The sequence below is a fragment of the Euphorbia lathyris genome, chromosome 1 (assembly GCF_963576675.1).
Source record: "Euphorbia lathyris chromosome 1, ddEupLath1.1, whole genome shotgun sequence".
NCBI lineage: Eukaryota > Viridiplantae > Streptophyta > Magnoliopsida > Malpighiales > Euphorbiaceae > Euphorbia > Euphorbia lathyris.
The window spans coordinates 120,106,953-120,124,349 of NC_088910.1; the positions used below are offsets into that span (position 1 = coordinate 120,106,953).

A 17,397-nucleotide genomic window follows, 5' to 3' on the forward strand; every position below is an offset into this window, starting at 1 on the left:
TTCTTGATTTGTCATTCTCTTCCAATTTGGAAGCATCTTGTTCTTTTTTAGTATTCTTTCATGGTGCCATTGTTGATGTGTTCCACCAAATGTGCCAAAAATGTTAGCGATGTTAAAAAAAAATTCTAATGTCATTCTTGATTTGTCGGTGTTTTGTGAGCGTGCTGATTCCCAAATTGATTTTATACATTTCGTGATTTCTGACTTTTAAACAGATAATTGTACAAAAGATTTAAGGACTGAAAAGATATTTTTTAGATTTCTAGTTCCACTACATAAGGCTTTTACTAGCTCATGCAACAAAGATTAAAATAAATCAACTCTAAGGAATTGAAATTTTTTACTTTATTTGTATTGAATGTTTTGATTACAAGAATGGAAATAATCAAAAGCTGGAAATTACAAAAGAAATTGGACAATTCCGTAGAGAAATTGTAATTAAAAAAATGAACTTGAAGAATGCGTGAATTGAAAACTTGGAAATAATATTGAACTTAAGAAACTTGACGATTGTTTGGGGATGTGGCTAGAAATCTTGAATTGAAACCTGAATTTGACAAGTTGAAAACTTTAAAATAAAATATAATGAAGCTTGAATGAATTGTGGAAAAGGCTTGAAGAATAAAAGAAGCAAATGATTTTGGAAGATTAAACTTAGAAGGAGAAGAAGGAGGATAATAAGACTGAAAAGGAGTTTTTTTTTTTTTTATAGTTGTCACTTGCAAAAATCTATTGGAAGCAAGGTCTTCCGCTACTCCACTTTGGCAGTGATTTTTTTTATTGCATGTTCTACACTTTTTGAGGAACTATGATTCCATTTTAAGACGTGGATTGGAGTTGGTTATGGCTATTGAGAAATATAAATGGCAAGCTGTTTCGTGCCTTTTTGGTGTGGATTGGATAGGATTGCGAGCGTGCCAGTAGCTTTGTCAAAAACTACAAAAAGAGCTAAGAGCTAAGATCTAACTTCTAATCAAACGAACGTATAGAAAGCTTAAAGGACATAAAATGCTTAAAGTTCGTAGTGGAATCTAGAAGACTGATTATGACTACACTAAAATGTTGCAAAAAAGAGAGAATTCAAAGAGAGAAACATTGATTGGATCGTATTAAAATGGCTTTGTTGATAAAACTGAAAGACTAGAGCTAGAGCTTACAAGTTTGAAGTTAAATTCGAATGAACAAACTAAGGCTGTAGAATAGCTAGAGTCCGTAATGTGAGAATTGTTTTGAATTCCATTAGAAGTTGGTTTGAATTGATTTCATTTTTGTTGAATTGGTTTGAGTTGGATCTCTTCTCTCCCTTTCTCTCTCCTTTAAATATGGTGGCTTCGTAGTGCTAGTAACCGATGTGCCCACGTTCCTGCTCCACTAACCCATGTCTCTCTAGTCTGATCCTTTTGCGCGATGAGCTTTGCTTCATTGTGGATTCCTCATGTTCTTGGACTACCCACGTTCTCACTCCACATTTTTCTCTTAATGTTCTCCTAGCTTTGGTTCGTGGGGCGAGCTGCTACTCCTTAAAACTCTACTTTCCCTGTCGTTTTCAGTCAGCCAGCTTCGTTTCTTGCAAGTGGTATTAATTGAGAAAAATCTTATGGCTCTTCCTCTATCGGACACTTTCTCTACATTGATCTCTCTCAATTAGTTCCAGCGTAATTATAGGAGAAACACAAGCAGACACATTTTTCTTGCTATTGAGAAAAATTTGTTGAAAGCAGGGCCTTTCGCTACTCCAATTTTGTTGAGATTTTTATGACATATTCTCCACATTTTGATGAACAAGGATTACACCTAAAAACATGGGTTGGAGTTTGTTTTTACTATTGAAAAAAATTAATTTATGAATAGACATGTTTTTCTAAGCCATGTGTACAATTGTTAGTAAAATGTTTGCTCTTTTTTCAATACTACTCCGTTTTGGCTTCGTAAATAGTCTCTAAACTCGTGAAAATCTAAAGAACCAAGATTCCACCATAAACCAACAAGATTCCCACAATTTGGACTCCAAAAGATCAGTTTTAAAATAAATGTGATGCTGAAAGATATATCTTTTTTTTTGGAAACGAATGAATTCAATTAATCAATAGACGAATCATGACAAAGAGTCTCCTGCAGCCAGTCGGGAGCAGAAAAAGAAACAAACTCACTAGCATTGGACAGGGTATGACGTGCAACGACATGTGCCCCCATGTTTGCTAGCCTAGGGACATAAGACATTTTGAAATCGTACCCGTTACTCAAAATAACTCTACAATCTTGTATGATAGAGCTAAATTCAGAAAGATCTGGCAACAAAGAATTGATACTGTTTAAAACAACCAAAGAATCAGTTTCAAAAAGGGCATTGACACAATGCAGTTGATCCGCCCAATAGATAGCATCATGGAGCGCTAGTGCTTCGATAACGCGAACCTCAATAATATAGGGTAATAAAGTGATCCGGCATGCCATGAAGGACCCATCTGAACTCCGCAACAGTGCCCTAGTATCGTTGGCACCAACTTCCTAGAAAACAACAGCATCGCTGTTGCATTTAACTCCCACGCCATGCCTGATCCACCGTGTCTGCCCCGTACCGCCTGCACCAGTTCCGACCCGAGTAGGGCCAGTCGACTTCAGCCGCCTCTAGTCCACCAGAAACCGAGCAGCAGCAGGAACTGCATGTGACGGAAGTTGCAGTTTGTTCTCCCACACCACCTGGTTGCGTTGAGTCCATATCACCCAAAGAGTCATAGCCATCGAGCATCATGTATCCTGGTTCACAGTAGCTAAAACCTACAAAGTAACATCAGTGACGTAATTGGATTGGAACAGGTCCAAGTTGAAACCCACAATATTCCAACATTCTTGGGCATACACACATCCCACGAAAATATGATAGTCGTGTTCAACATCAACATGGCAAAACGGGCAATGGATAGGGACCGGTAGACCCCGAGCTGCTAATCTGTTTCTCATAGTTATACAACCTGCAACCAATTTCCACATAAACATCTTAACCTTGGGCGGGATGTCGAGTTTCCATAAGCGACTCCACCCTTTGTGACCCCATCCCGCCTTTGCTCTGAACCCAACAGTTTGTATCTAGATTTACTAGAGTATACCCCATTTTTCATATAGTGCCACATTAACCTGTCATCTGAATCTCTTACTGGTAAAGGGATCTTTCATACCTCCCTTACATCTAAATCCAAGAGTAGGGTTACCACTTTCCCTCTGTTCCACACCTTCCTACCCGGGACAAATAGATTAGCCACTTTGATATTCTCCCTGTGCACTTCAACATTCTCATGCACCCTAAATCGATCTACTGTAATTGTCCACAAATCATCCTAAACTGAAATGGACTTGTCATCCCTAATTCTCCATCTAATCCCCAATTTCAAAACATTAATAGTCCTCCAGAAACTTCCCGAACAAAACTAGAATTATTTCCCAATTTGGAGGAAAGGAAATGTATCCTAAGATAATATTTAGCTTTCAAAAGTTCACCCAATAAAATGTTTGGAGTGACTATCAATTTCCAACAACTATAAAGATATATCTTTTAAATTGAATTCTTCAACTCTCTAACCCTTAAAATATATTTAAAAATGTTGGTTTATCTTTATGGGTTTTATGAATAAACAAGGGTGTTGTTAAACCCAGCCCCAAATTCCCACCCATAGCCCCGTGAAAGGACGAAAATGCCCTTTCAAGGGTTTTGGGGAGGGGAATTTCTATTTTTTTGCCAATCCGATACGCGGGCGTGTGGATATCACGCCTCACCGCGTGATCGGGCGTATGCGTATCACGCCTCACCGTGTGGTCGGGCGTGATTGCCCCATGCCTCACCGCAAGGTCGGACAGTTGGCTGTCACGTCCGACCACGCGGTGAGACGTGTGTCTATCACGTCCGACCACGCAGTGAGGCGTGATAGCCACACGCCCGCGTGTCGGATTGGCAAAAAAATAGCTTTTTAACCCCGTAAATAGTTCGTTAAACCCGTAAATAGGCCGTTAAACCCGTAAATAGGCCGTTAAGCCCGTAACTACAGAATTGTACTTAACAAATAAAATTTAAAAACATAAACATTAAAATAAACATTAATAAACATAAACATTTATAAACGTAAAAGAGTAAATATAATATCTACAACAAAAAGTGTTAAAATGTATGAACTTCTACAACAAAAATTCAGCTCGTCCGACGCCACGCATCCATAAACTCATCCATCTCCCTCTTAATGCGTGGAACATCCTCGTCAGATCGGTGGGTAGCCAATAGTTGGGTGACACACCACAACCAGCTAACCCACTACCAAAAAAAATTAATAAATAAATATTAAAAATTAAACACATATAAACTAATACTAAATAATAATATTAAATAATAATAAACTTACAAATTCACTGTTGGCGCGAGCATGCTGTACCGGTCCAGCCTGTGGTGCATGAAGGAGATGGGGATGTGAATATCGCCTATACCAGTCCATATAAGCAGGATCACAGGCAGTGGGATCGTATCCAACTGGTCGGCATCTCCTCCGATCAATGCCCCGAGCCGATGGAAATCTCCGCCAGGTATCCTCAACTGTGACTAAGGAATGCGTGAGCTTATACGCTATAGATCTCCATGGTCGTACTGCTTTATCAGGTCTAATACACTCAGGTGGGATAGGCTGAGTATATCTGACCTGTCGCAGCGCTCGATCGGGCATATACGGCTCGACGATGTCTCTACACCGTATCCAACCGGCGTATGACACTCGAAACCGATCATCATCGGGGACAGGACCATAAGGCAACCACGTCACCTGAAAAAAAATAATACTCAATAAAAAATAATAATATACTATAAATAATACTTACATTAATTCTAAAATTTTATAAAATACCTCTGCACCGTCATACGGTCCAGCTGTCCGCGTATGGTATCTAGTCGGGTGGTCGTCTTGCCTGGTACCCCGACCTCCCATCTCAGTGCACGGGTATGGTCAGCTGGGATCAAGTGAGCTCCTCTATGCGGCCGGAACACCGGAAAATACTCGTATATCCATGCCTGCAGTAGGGTCAAACATCCGCATATACCTGAACAGTCTCCTCTGCTCGCTATCCCCAGCTGCCGGTACAACATGGCAAATGTAGCAGACCCCCATGATAGTCCAACTGTCCCGGTGACACCGCTGTAAACCTCAACAAGATGGGCCGGCCTAATCCTATCTCCACTCTTGTCAACAAACAGAGTGGATCCAAGCATAAGCCACATCCACGATGTGGTCCGAGTAGCATCATCCCTACCCTCGGTGACAAGCCCGTGTACAGCCCCAACAAATACACCTCCACCACCCCATAAATGTCGGGTCGGCAACAGAAGCTCAGCCTGACTCACCCCAAACATCATCATGCACATGGCATGAAGCCCGTCAGTAGGGGGAGACTCGGACACCATCGGACCGTCGATCGGGATCCGAAGAATCTGCCACACATCATGCAGCTAGATAGTCATCTCCCCGAACGGCATGTGGAAGTAGTTCGTATCGGGCTGCCACCGCTCCACGAACGCAGTCAACAACGGAGTGTCGAGGTTCTTAAACATAGCATGTGGAAGGTGAGACAAACCAGTCCTCTCGATCATCTCCCTCAGCTGTAAAATGACACATATACAATTTATACAATTACTGAATGTTTTTTATGTTTATAGTTAAAAATACAAATTACAATAAATGTTGACACACTATATTATTCTTACCTCGGGTGACGCACCAGAAAACCACTGACACAAATATTGACATGCTGATGATCTGTTGTAGCATGTCAGAAACGACCGAATCTCTCCTCCCAACATCCGTGAGGCAACATGTCCTAGAAAACTAGGAATCACGGAACCATCAACGGGGCCACCATCCACCGTGCAGTAACTAGCCAGCTCTCGTCCTCACTAGCTTTGGGACGTTTGCTTGTCCCTGAAAGTTATAAAATTATACTAAAATTATACTAAAATACTAAAATATACTAAATTATACTAAATTATACTAAAATTATACTAAATTATACTAAAATTATACGAAACTAAAATATACTAAATTATACTAAAATATACTAAAATATTACTAAAATTATACTAAAATATGCTAAAATTATACTAAAATTATAAATATACTAAAATACTAAAATTATAAAATTACATGTACTCGCAAAACGACCTCCTACGCGCTGGGTCGACTGTCTCCCCGGGGTCGGCTGCTCATCGCTATCCTCAACCTCGCGATCATGTGCAACAGCGGACTGTCGCACTGCCCAGGCTGCCACATCCAGGTAGTCCTGAAAAGAATCGCTATCAGGCTCTCTGTCATCAAAATCGGTCGCCTCCTCCGATCCATCAATATCGGACTGCTCCACAATCGGTCCCCTCCTCAACTGGTCCGTCGCAGCCCCTCTCCGCCTACGACCGGAAATATCAATACCACGCAATCTCGTATGTCGTGGTGTATCATCCTCGCCGTCCATATCTAGACGACGAGCAGATGACGGGATGGATTTTCCACCCCTAGTAGGCCGCTCCGTCTACAAAAAATTACACTAAATTAATAAAATTGTAAATAATGTAAATTATACTAAATTTATAAAATTATGCTAAAACACTACTAAATTAATACAATTGTAAATAATTGTAATTATACTAAATTTATAAAATTATCCTAAATTAATAAAATTGTAAAAATCATGCTAATACTATACTAAATTTATACTAAAATTAAACTAAATTACTAAAATTTTAAATAATATACATTTTTATAAAAAAAACAATGTGGGCGTAAGGGAATCACGCCCGAACCACTGGTCGTACATATGAACATCACGCCCTATCAGTGGTGCGGGCGTATGAGCATCACGCCCGATCTTCGGTTCGGGCGTATGCGTATCTCGCCCTACCATTGGTGCGAGCATGTGGCTATCACGCCCGCACCACTGGTCGGGCGTGATACTGATACGCCCGAACCGCAGGTCGGGCGTGATTCTCATACGCCCGACTGCGATTCCGGCGAATATATAAAAACCCCCACAGATTCAGTTCGATGTAAAAATCAACGAAATAAAGCGGTAAATCTTACCACTTTAGCTTTTCCTTTACGGTTTCTGTCACCATCCATGATTCGGTTCACTAATTTGTCCGGATTTGAACAAAAATCGTATAGGGTTCTTGAGAGGTTTTTGGTTTTTTCAAATTTAGTGCAAAAGGTAGTTCGGTCTATTCACGGGGCTAGAAGTATAAATTAGTGGCTAGGTTTAGTAACCCACATAAACAAACACATTTATTTATAATAAATAAATAAATCAATTTAAAAATGTTTATGGATAATGAATATTCAAATGAAATGGAAGCAACTTATTATTGCCTGAGTTATCTTTTTCTTTCTTTTTTGCATTTTCTCTTTTATATATTTATTTAACTTTTTATCTTTATAATTTTTAAATTATATCCCAACAAAATAAAAAACTTAACATGATTTGAAAGTCCATATGATAAAAAAGAGAGTTAAAGAAAAATTATGGACAAAATATTGATAAAGAAATTTTCATTATTCTCATTAACCTTTACCTAGAGACAAGTATTTGATTTAGTATACAACTATATTTTTTTTATCAAATTACCAATGTTAGATAGTATATAGTTGTGTTATTTATGAAGTTAAAAATTATTATATTTTTGTAACTTATGAAAAAAAAAAAAAAAAACCTAGCCTAGTAGATGTTTGATAATGGGTTCAGCTTTTAATGTTTTACACTGACCGACTGAATGATTGCATTGGAAAGCCAAGCTCCTTGGAAACCACTCACCTCACATGTCTCGCCTTTAATATAGGGAAAAATACTCAAAAATTGAAAATTTCGCCGTTGCCGGGGATCGAACCCGGGTCACCCGCGTGACAGGCGGGAATACTTACCACTATACTACAACGACTTCATGTTATAAAGCAGTATCTTTTATTATATAACGTATTATAATAAAAGAAAATTTACAAAAATCACGCCGTTGCCGGGGATCGAACCCGGGTCACCCGCGTGACAGGCGGGAATACTTACCACTATACTACAACGACTTGATGTGATGTTTTTCATTTTTATTTCTATATCCTAAATTAATATATCAGTTTGCATTTAATGGACTTCCACTTTGATTCATGAAAGTTGAATTTTTTTTTCCAGCTGAACTGTTTTTTCTTTTTTTAACTTAATGTCTAGTATGTAATTTTTTTTTTTGTTCGTAAGAGTATCTACCGCCAACAACAGTGATTATTCACTTTCCTAAATTGTTAGCACCTCTATGGATGAGACTACTGGCCACAGAAATTCTTTCCATTCCCAAGGGTAAAAGTCTAACCCTTAACCTTTGGTTAAGAGAAAAGCTTTTACCACTCTACCACAACCTCGTGATCATAATTTTATATTTATATTTATAATTATTTGGACGGTTGAAGTAGATTTTTTTTTTTTCTTTTTTAAGTTTTTGGAACTGACTTACATTGATCTAATGTAAGGGTCAACATGTAACAAGATATGTATAGCATAAGCAGCCAACAACATTCAGGCATTTATTGAGAATTACAAACAATCAATGATAAAAGAATTTGGCTTCAATATCAACTACTTGTAGAATACAATTGAAACTAGGTAACATCAATTTACATACACCAATATTGGGACCTATAATCACCCCATTATTCTGCTCAATGCTTTTTCAACAGTGCAAATGGTGTGAAGTAGTCCTTAACGAGAAAGTTACTATCATTTAACTTTGGTTTCACCCATAGTCCTTTTGCGCTAACTAGCAAACACATTAGCCGGAGATGTCACGTGGATGACAAATTATAAAAAGATTTGCTACATGGCAGAGATTTTTATGACATGTCGTCTAGGTGGCATCTCCGGCGAATGTGTGTGCTGATTTCAGGGCAAAAAGACAATAAGATGAAATCAAAGTTAAACGACAATGGATTTCTCGTTAAAGCTTTGGGGTATTTCTGCTCCATTTCTGATAGCCGGAGGTCCATGAGTGGAAACCCCAACATTAATGATTTCCTCCTGACAGTATATCTTGCTTCTTTGACAGGTATATCTCGAAAGATAAGTCCTCATGCCATTTTTGCCGGGAAAATGCGAGGATCAGGGTGTCCATGCTGCTGATTATCTTCCATGCTTTCTTTGTTCTGAATTCTTTGTTGAAGTTCTATAGAAAATAATCTTTTCAAAAATTCATAAGATGCAAAGAATAGTGCTCCTTGAGACATATACATGACCAATCTTGGAATTAATCCCCTGATCACGGAAATAAGAACAACAATTGTCAAACATACTTTATTATATTAGAAACTTCACAGGTTCCTATGCCTCAAAAATAGAAAATTATGACACTTGAAAAGAAAAAGGTAAAAAGATTCTACAGAATCTCTCTGCCATTTCAAAGTTATAACAATTACTGCATATAGAACCTTTTTCCATGGTCAAAATCAACTTCGAAAAAAATAAAGAGTTTTAATGGAATAGTATTAGAGCTCAATCCAGCCATAAGACTTGTTGTTATTATAGTATACAGCTATGTTACATGGAAACTGAAACGAATAAGGAAACTGGAAAGAAACAGTGGAAACGATATTTGTAAAGAATAAAGGAAACATGAAATAATAAAAAAAAAAGTACATATAAGTCAAATAATAAAGGGAAAAAAGAGATTTTTTATTTTATTTTGAAAGCTTGTAGCAAATTATCTAGAAAATATTAGAGATCTACTGAATATGTGAATCTTGAAAACACTTTAAACGAGTTTCCAAATTTTGAGAAACAAGTTTCCAATTTTTTTAAACTACGGAAACGTGACCCAGAACGTTTGGTACAAGTTTTCAAGAGTTTCAGTTTCTGAAACAGATAAGGAAACGTGAAACGCGTTAAAGTCAAAGTTTACGTCCAACATAAGTACACAGTAAGGCTCCTAAAAGATGGTTTCGAAACTTCATGTGTTTCTGTGGTTTCAGACCTTAAATGTAAACAATAAGACAATTCATTTAGATGCAAATATCAGAAGAAAATACATACCTGTAGAGGCCTTTCAAACCTTCAGTCTTGCCTATTTCCTTGAGGGCATGAAATACACCGTCATACTGGCTAATGGAACCAGGAACCTGATATATGATTACATCTACTTAGTAAGCAAGAGAACACACAGGAATAAAGAGTCAATTTAATGCAACACAGCACCCCTCTTCAGTAAGCAATAAGCCTGCTCTATGCACTCACGTAACTCCATTTCTCGTCAAGAGGGAAACCTACCGTACAGCAATGTTATAACTTCATCTTCCACATACAATAAAGATCTTGAGTTATTACTCACGAAAGTGCATCAAAGGATTCCTTGTCCATTTTCAAATAATTAGTTCATTATTCCACGAACACGTGAAGGTATAAAATATGCCAGTATGTACAGACTTTGGAAAATATATGTGAAGGTATAAAATATTCCATAAGGTAATAAAACAAATGAAGCGCATATTTTATACGTGAAGGTATAAAATATGCCATAAGGTAAGAAAACAAATGAAGCTTCTATGTCTTGACTTTGGAACAAAGGTATAAGGGTTCCGTGGAATCATGTCACACTGCTTACTAACCTGTGTCTGTAGTCTTGTCTTCACCACATCAAAAGGAGTAGTGAATAATGCAGCTGTTGATCCTGCCATGCCTCCACAAACTAGCTGCAGCAATAGAAATCTATCAGGATATGCACAACTAAGCCTAAAACAGATAGCAGCCAGATAACAAGAAGCCAGACTGCCAAAAGAAGTTGACTGCTAGAACAGAATATGTGAAAGTACAAACTAAAGCATGGGAAAAGCAGGAACAAACTGTTTGCAAAGTGTTGGGTTGAGCAGCGGATTTTTGTGATGACAACACCAAATGCTTCAAGTTTTCATACATGTAAAACTGCATAGCAACAAATATATCCTCAGAATCAGATGCTGACCAGAAAGCAAAACTAACAGCAGACAGGCACCATAAACCATAGCAAATACAACTTCAGGGACCAAGACACAGGACAGGGCGTGAACAAAATTTATGATTTTTCTTAACTGCTTTACAACATGAATATATATACCTCAATCAGCCCTAAATTCACTATAGAAAGACAACCTTGATAACAGAGTGCGGAACATTCCTGCAGAGTACAGCTCCCCAACCGGCATATAGTGAAGGTAAACCACCTTTCCTAATTATTCCAATCAGTGCACTCCTGTGAAGAAATTTGATAGCATAGTTATTGACAAAAACTAAAGAAAAGCAGGAAGCAGAATGTAGTTATGGAAGAACAAGTGTCAGGTGCATGGGAAGAAAAACATGAACACAGTTAATCAAATAAATAATTCCAAATTCCAATGATTGAGTAAGTTTATAATGAGTTTGCCAAACAAAGTCGGTATAGCAGGATATGTCAGTGTACCAGCAGTTTTGATAGCGTGAACCAATTTGCATCTGCTGCTTTACACGCTCACTAGGAGTAAAAACAAAGGAAGTGGCAATGCTTGCAGACCCACCAGCGATGCAGTGGGCAAGAGGGTAATATTCCTGCAAAGACTCAAGGGTAAGACTTTCAGAAGGTAGATAAATATCAGAGAATAGAAAAAGGAGAAGGTTGCACAGCAAGACAAGGCTATTTTTTCCTCTCTGAAGCACACAAAGCAAAAATAATAAATGCAATGTTCAAATAAGGGAGTGTGTGTGAGGAACGCCACCTTAGGGAAAAGAGGAAGCAAAGATCCTTTAACTGATTCGTATGTGAATGCGTAAATGGCAGATATTGGAGCTGAAGATGCAATATTGCTAGCAATTCCCCGATAAAGCCCACTTATACCTGAAAACTTTGTCTTTTCAATCTACACAAGACCTTATAGACATTTACACAAAGACCCAAGAAGAAATTCTATAGACTACGACCAAGCAAAAGCAATTCATCTTTGAAATGCAAAATTTACCTCTTTCTGAAACAATTGACCTCCCAATGTCACAGATAGACTTCTGCTCTGCTCGAAAAGATTGAGTAACTGTCTTTACTGTGTCAACAGGATGCAGACAAAGGCTAACAAATATACCCGCGAATGCACCAGCATAAGCATGCTCTTGCTTAGCAAGAAAATGATGAGATCTTTCACACACTGATGGATGCATCTTCATTGTATTTTTGCATTCAGCAACAAGTTCTGGAGGTTGTTTTCTTGTGTTCTCAACCAAGGTATCATCACCAATGTTAGGTTGGAACGTTTCATGTGTACTTCTGTGTGGAGCTAAGCCAACATGATAATCAGCAGAAAGACTTGAATTTGGTTCCCATGAAATGCTACTACTTACATTATTATCATGAGGAGGCACAAGGAAATAATCAGAGTGGATGGAAGTGATTAGATCCGTTTCCATTGTCACTTCCGTGTTATCATGGCATGATGCATCTTTTAATTTGATTGTATCAGAACATAAGTCAGCACTTCTCATAGCGAGGTTATTGCCAAGATAAGCTGCATCTCTAGAAACACTACCTTCTGCATGGCTGACGGAGCATATTTTATCAGTTTTCTTCTCCTCAATCATACTGACATCAACATCGACAAGATTGCAAGATACAGTAGGAACTTTTTTGTTCATCGATTCATATATTCTTTCCAATTCATATGCGATTCCTACACTTGCAAACCCCTTTTGCTTCCGGTATTCATCTGAAAATTTGGTACTCCCCGTCAAAAATTGTGGAAGTGATGGCAACTTTTCATAGGAAGGTCCCAACATTGATATCTTCTGAGTTACTTTGAGAAATTCAAACCTCGGTCGCACCAGAGAAGAGAAATTACTATCTGGCCGTGTATCAACACCAAAGTATCTACTATCATCTTTTGAAGCTGCCACTCCAACACCTTCCCCAATGAGATCACTCAATATAACACTTTTCTGAGAACCACTACCATTGCGATTTGAGTTACCTTTCAATCCAGAGGTAGGAAGAGCAGTTACATTATTCCATATATGCCCTACTGTGGAGATTAGCTCTGTTGTGCTCAGTATCACAGGTTGCTTCGGTTCAGTATTTATTTTGCTTAATTTTTTCTTCTCAGACGTTGTCAAGGTATTTTTATCAAGGACAACATCAGCAATACCAAAAGATGCCCCCTCAACTTTATTGCACCTTAACGTAATTGAGTGCCGACCAGTTTGAGGAGGCCTTCTGCTTCCAGACATTTTCACATATTCATTGAAGAATCTCCTCACAGAAGCATGAAGTATACTTAATCTTTATGCAAAAGAAACTGCAGAAAAAATTGATTATGTATCATTAAATGGAAACTAGCATACAAATTTGTACATCTCAAATAATTAAGACATTCAAGAGTGGAAAATAAATCATGGAACCATAACCACGGCCAAATCAACTGATAACAAAAAAAAAAACTGTTCTTCCAGGGTATCATACTTAAGAAAACATGTATAAGAAATTAACTCTACTTAGTTACTTCATAGAAAACTGTTACTGTTCTTCCCCAGTGTCTGCTTCTTTTTCTGACTTCAGTGAATAAAGAATTGCATAATTAGAAACCTACCAGGTAGTGTCTAACTAGTAAGAATATATAACTCAAAAGCTAAACCTCTCTAGCCTACTGCCAATGAAAAAAACTCAACGAACTTATTCACCATAAGAACCTACATATATTAGCACAAATAATTCACAAGAAAGCATATGTAGAAACATATTTACCAGTCTAACTTGCTTCCAATGTTATTTCCCTAACTTAGAAGAGTGCAGAACCAGCCCTTCCATATAATTGAGACCCAACATGCTCTTTATTAGCGACGCAATCCTACAATTCAATGAAAACTAAACCAGTGAGTAATAAACAGTAACAAAATCTACCAAAGAGAACAAAATTCAACCACAAGAAAACTTCGAGATTTATATAAATATAATCCAGTTATATTCGACTGATTTTCGTAACAAAATCAGCCGCATAGCAAATATAAACCTCTCTAGAATTGAAGAAGTTGTCACTCATGACACATAAATGAACGATGAATTTCCTAGTTTTCCCGGCATCCAAACAGAAAGCAAACAAAATTTAGCAGCCATGAAGTAAGAGTGACCTCGACGAACTGAGTTGTCCGCTTGCTAAGAAAAACGCCCTTAGAGCTTTCTGATTCATTTTATGGAGACAGTTTTGTTTGAAGAGAGACCACAGAGATGCCAGAATATCAGTAGAAAGAGAGCTTTTTCTTCATTTTAGCATCCGAACATATTCTTGGACGGAATTGGCTTCGCCGACTTGAGCCGGAACGGGAATAGCTGGAGAATTCCTGTATTGCCGTGTGTATTTTATGGGTTTGAGCCACCACTAAGAATGATTTGGTAGGTATGGGTGGACTATCAGATTTTACCCTAGACCTAATTGTTTATGACTTTGTGAGTGAAGAATGTAGAAGTCAATCTACCCTCCAAAATTATGAAATTTTGAATTTATAAACCCTAATTAACCTTTCTCCTCATTTTCATTTGTTTGTTAAGATATTTTATTTTTTCAATTATTGTAATATTGTGAAACTACCGTTAACTATTTACAATTTTTAAGACAGAATGGCCACACTTAAAAAAAAAAAAAAATCTTAAATTAATCAAATGGTTGTTCCCGATAGATATTAACTTTATGATTGAGAGGTACAGGGGTTTATGGTTGGCCAGAATCTACTAATAAAATACAAACATGGAATATGCTAAGGGATATTCATTGTCGGGAGAATCTACCGTGGGTTTGTTTTGGGAATTTCAATGAAATTATGTACATTCCAGGGAGAAGGAGGGAGGTTCTTTGGATAATTATCGTTCAATGGATGCTTTTAGGAATTGTCTGGATGATTGTGATTTATTTGATTTGCGTTCTTCTGGTGGTTGTTTTACATGGTCTAATGGTAGCAGAGGGGACTCACGAATTCGGGAGAGGTTGGATCGAGTTGTTTGCCAGGTTAGTTGGGAGTTGTTGTTTCCAAAAACAATGGTTTCTGTCCTAGCAAGAGTCGCCTCAGATCATTCACCTATTTTATTAGACACTGATGGGGTACAATGTGTTAAGCAACGTCCGTTTTGTTTTGAAAAAATGTGGATAAGGGATCCTGGATGTCGTGGTGTCATTCAGTCAGTTTGGTCTTCAGATTCCGCGGCACATTTGACTGTTTGTGAGAAGTTGAAGCAATGTGGTGCTTCTCTCAAACAGTGGAATAAGTCAAGTTTTGGTCATATTGGGACTAAATTAAAAAGGCTTACAAATGATTTGCAAGAAGTTGAGAATGGCATAATGACAGTTGATAAGGAAGAGGTTAGGGCATGCATTGAAAAGGAGATTATCCACTTACAGGAGGTTGAAGAGATTATGTGGCATCAGCGTTCACAGGTATCTTGGCTTCGAGAAGGTGATAGAAATACTAGATTTTTTCATTCTAAAGCGAATGTCAGGAGACGAGTGAATTGTATTACACGGTTACGGGACAGTGATGGTGTTTGGCATGATAAGGAGGATGAGATTGAGGGTGTTATTGTTTCCTATTTTGAAGGGTTGTTCTCTACTACAGAACCTACATCCAGTCCATCTATTTTGAGTGTAGTTGATAGACATCTTTCCAGTGATGAAGTTGAATTATTGCAGGCCCCTTTTGTTGCTGAGGAGGTTTTAGTGGCCCTAAAGCAAACCGACGATTCAAAGGCACCTGGCCCTGATGGTATGTCTAGCTTATTTTTAAAAACCTATTGGGATGTGGTTGGGAATCAGATTGTAGCTCTAGTTCTAAATGTGTTAAATGTGGTTTGTTTCCTTCCTCTTTAAATCATACGTTTGTTACTCTTATCCCGAAGGTTAAAAATCCTAGTTCTTTAAAAGATCTTCGTCCTATTAGCCTTTGCAATGTTGTGTATAAGCTTATTTCAAAAAAGTTGGCAAATAGGCTTAAGCTTTGTTTGCATTCTATTATTCACCCTTCACAAAGTGCTTTTGTTCTGAATCGTTTGATTACGGATAATGCCTTAATTGCTTTTGAATTGTCCCATTCAATGAAGCATCAGATTGATAGTAAGGGTGTTTGTGCTATGAAGTTGGATATGAGTAAAAGATATGATGGGGTTTCCTAGTTGTTGGATTGAATTAATTCAAAGTTGTCTTACTTCAGTTTCCTTTTCTTTCCTTATAAATGGGGTGCCAAAAGGTTTTGTTAAACCAAGTAGGGGTCTTCGTCAGGGGGATCGTCTTTCACCTTATTTGTTTTTAATCTGTGCGGAAGGGCTATCAGCATTAATTAGGAAATCTGAATGTAATAGAGCTTTGCATGGTATTCGGGTTAGCAACTCTGGGCCTATTATTTCTCATCTTTTCTTTGCAGATGATTCAATTATCTTTTTTCGAGCTACCTCTACCGAGTGTTCTGTCGTTCGGGATCTTTTGAGTGTGCATGAAAATGCTTCTGGACAACAAATAAATTATGAAAAAACTGATATCTCATTTAGTAGAAGGGTGGGCATTGAGAGTCGAATCAGGTGTGCAGAAGTGTTAGGGGTGCGAGAGGTGCAGACTTTTGAGAAATATTTGGGTTTACCATCAGTTATTGGGCGATCAAAGAAGGCAGTTTTTAACTTCCTAAAGGACCGATTATTAAAGAGAGTTTGTGGATGGCAAGAGAAGTGTTTGTCTCGTGGGGGTAAAGAAATTCTGATTAAAGCAGTGGCACATGCGATTCCTCAATATATAATGAGTTGCTTTTTGCTACCAAAGACTTTCTGTGATGAGTTACAACAAATTATGGCTAGATTCTGGTGGAATCATGATTCTAGGCAAAAAAGAATCCATTGGATCAGTTGGGAAAAGATGTGTTTATCTAAGGATGAAGGAGGTTTGGGTTTTAGGAATATTTTTGCTTTTAATCTTGCTCTTCTTGCAAAGCAGGTTTGGAGGATGGTGAAATTTCCCGAGTCTCTAGTCTCCCAAGTTTTTATGCATAAGTATTTTCCAAGGACGAATATAATGGAGGCAAATGTGGGTTTCTGTGCTAGTCATGTTTGGAGGAGTCTTTTAAAAGCAAGACAGGTTATTGTTGATGGAAGCTGTTGGAGAATTGGAGAGGGTAGATCTATTAATTTATTACAATCTCGTTGGATTCCTGAAGTTCCGTGTAATCGGCCACTCTATTTGCTCAATCCAACTCCAACACAGTATGTTTCATGCTTGATTAATTTTGATGATTTCCGTTGGAAAGAGGATTTGGTTAATTTTTGCTTTTCTTCAGATGTTGCTGCTGCTATTTTGAAAATTCCATTGAGTAGAAGAAATATGACTGATTCTTTATTTT

At 37.9% G+C, this 17,397-nt stretch overlaps 1 protein-coding gene and 2 non-coding genes across 4 annotated transcripts; all 3 read right to left on the reverse strand.

The window, feature by feature from the left end:
- Positions 1-7,876: 7,876 nt before the first annotated feature.
- TRNAD-GUC (transfer RNA aspartic acid (anticodon GUC)) lies at positions 7,877-7,948 on the reverse strand. The gene has a single exon. It is a non-coding gene; the product is annotated as a tRNA-Asp (tRNA).
- A 67-nt stretch (positions 7,949-8,015) lies between these two features.
- TRNAD-GUC (transfer RNA aspartic acid (anticodon GUC)) lies at positions 8,016-8,087 on the reverse strand. Its single transcript has one exon. It is a non-coding gene; the product is annotated as a tRNA-Asp (tRNA).
- A 458-nt stretch (positions 8,088-8,545) lies between these two features.
- LOC136210801 (uncharacterized) lies at positions 8,546-14,433 on the reverse strand. Of its 2 annotated transcripts, none has more exons than XM_066002214.1 (10): positions 14,158-14,433; positions 13,775-13,877; positions 12,009-13,328; positions 11,769-11,887; positions 11,477-11,601; positions 11,170-11,269; positions 10,885-10,962; positions 10,650-10,733; positions 10,078-10,163; positions 8,546-9,303 (listed from the first exon to the last, which is right to left on the reverse strand). In XM_066002214.1, exons 3-10 carry the CDS (start codon positions 13,258-13,260, stop codon positions 9,120-9,122), a joined length of 2,028 nt encoding a protein of 675 aa, XP_065858286.1. In that variant the 5' UTR covers positions 13,261-13,328; positions 13,775-13,877; positions 14,158-14,433; the 3' UTR covers positions 8,546-9,119. The 2 variants fall into 2 exon arrangements, with proteins under 2 accessions (XP_065858286.1, XP_065858285.1); XM_066002213.1 differs by having other exon boundaries at positions 14,040-14,433.
- Positions 14,434-17,397: the final 2,964 nt, after the last annotated feature.

Coding starts and splice junctions, on each gene's coding strand:
- LOC136210801 (XM_066002214.1), bottom strand. CDS start 13,260: ATGTCTGGAAGCAGAAGGCCTCCTCAAACTGGTCGGCACTCAATTACG. Junction 10,734..10,884: donor AACCCAACACTTTGCAAACA/GTTTGTTCCTGC, acceptor CTATTGCTGCAG/CTAGTTTGTGGAGGCATGGC. Junction 10,164..10,649: donor AGACAAGACTACAGACACAG/GTTAGTAAGCAG, acceptor ATCATATATCAG/GTTCCTGGTTCCATTAGCCA.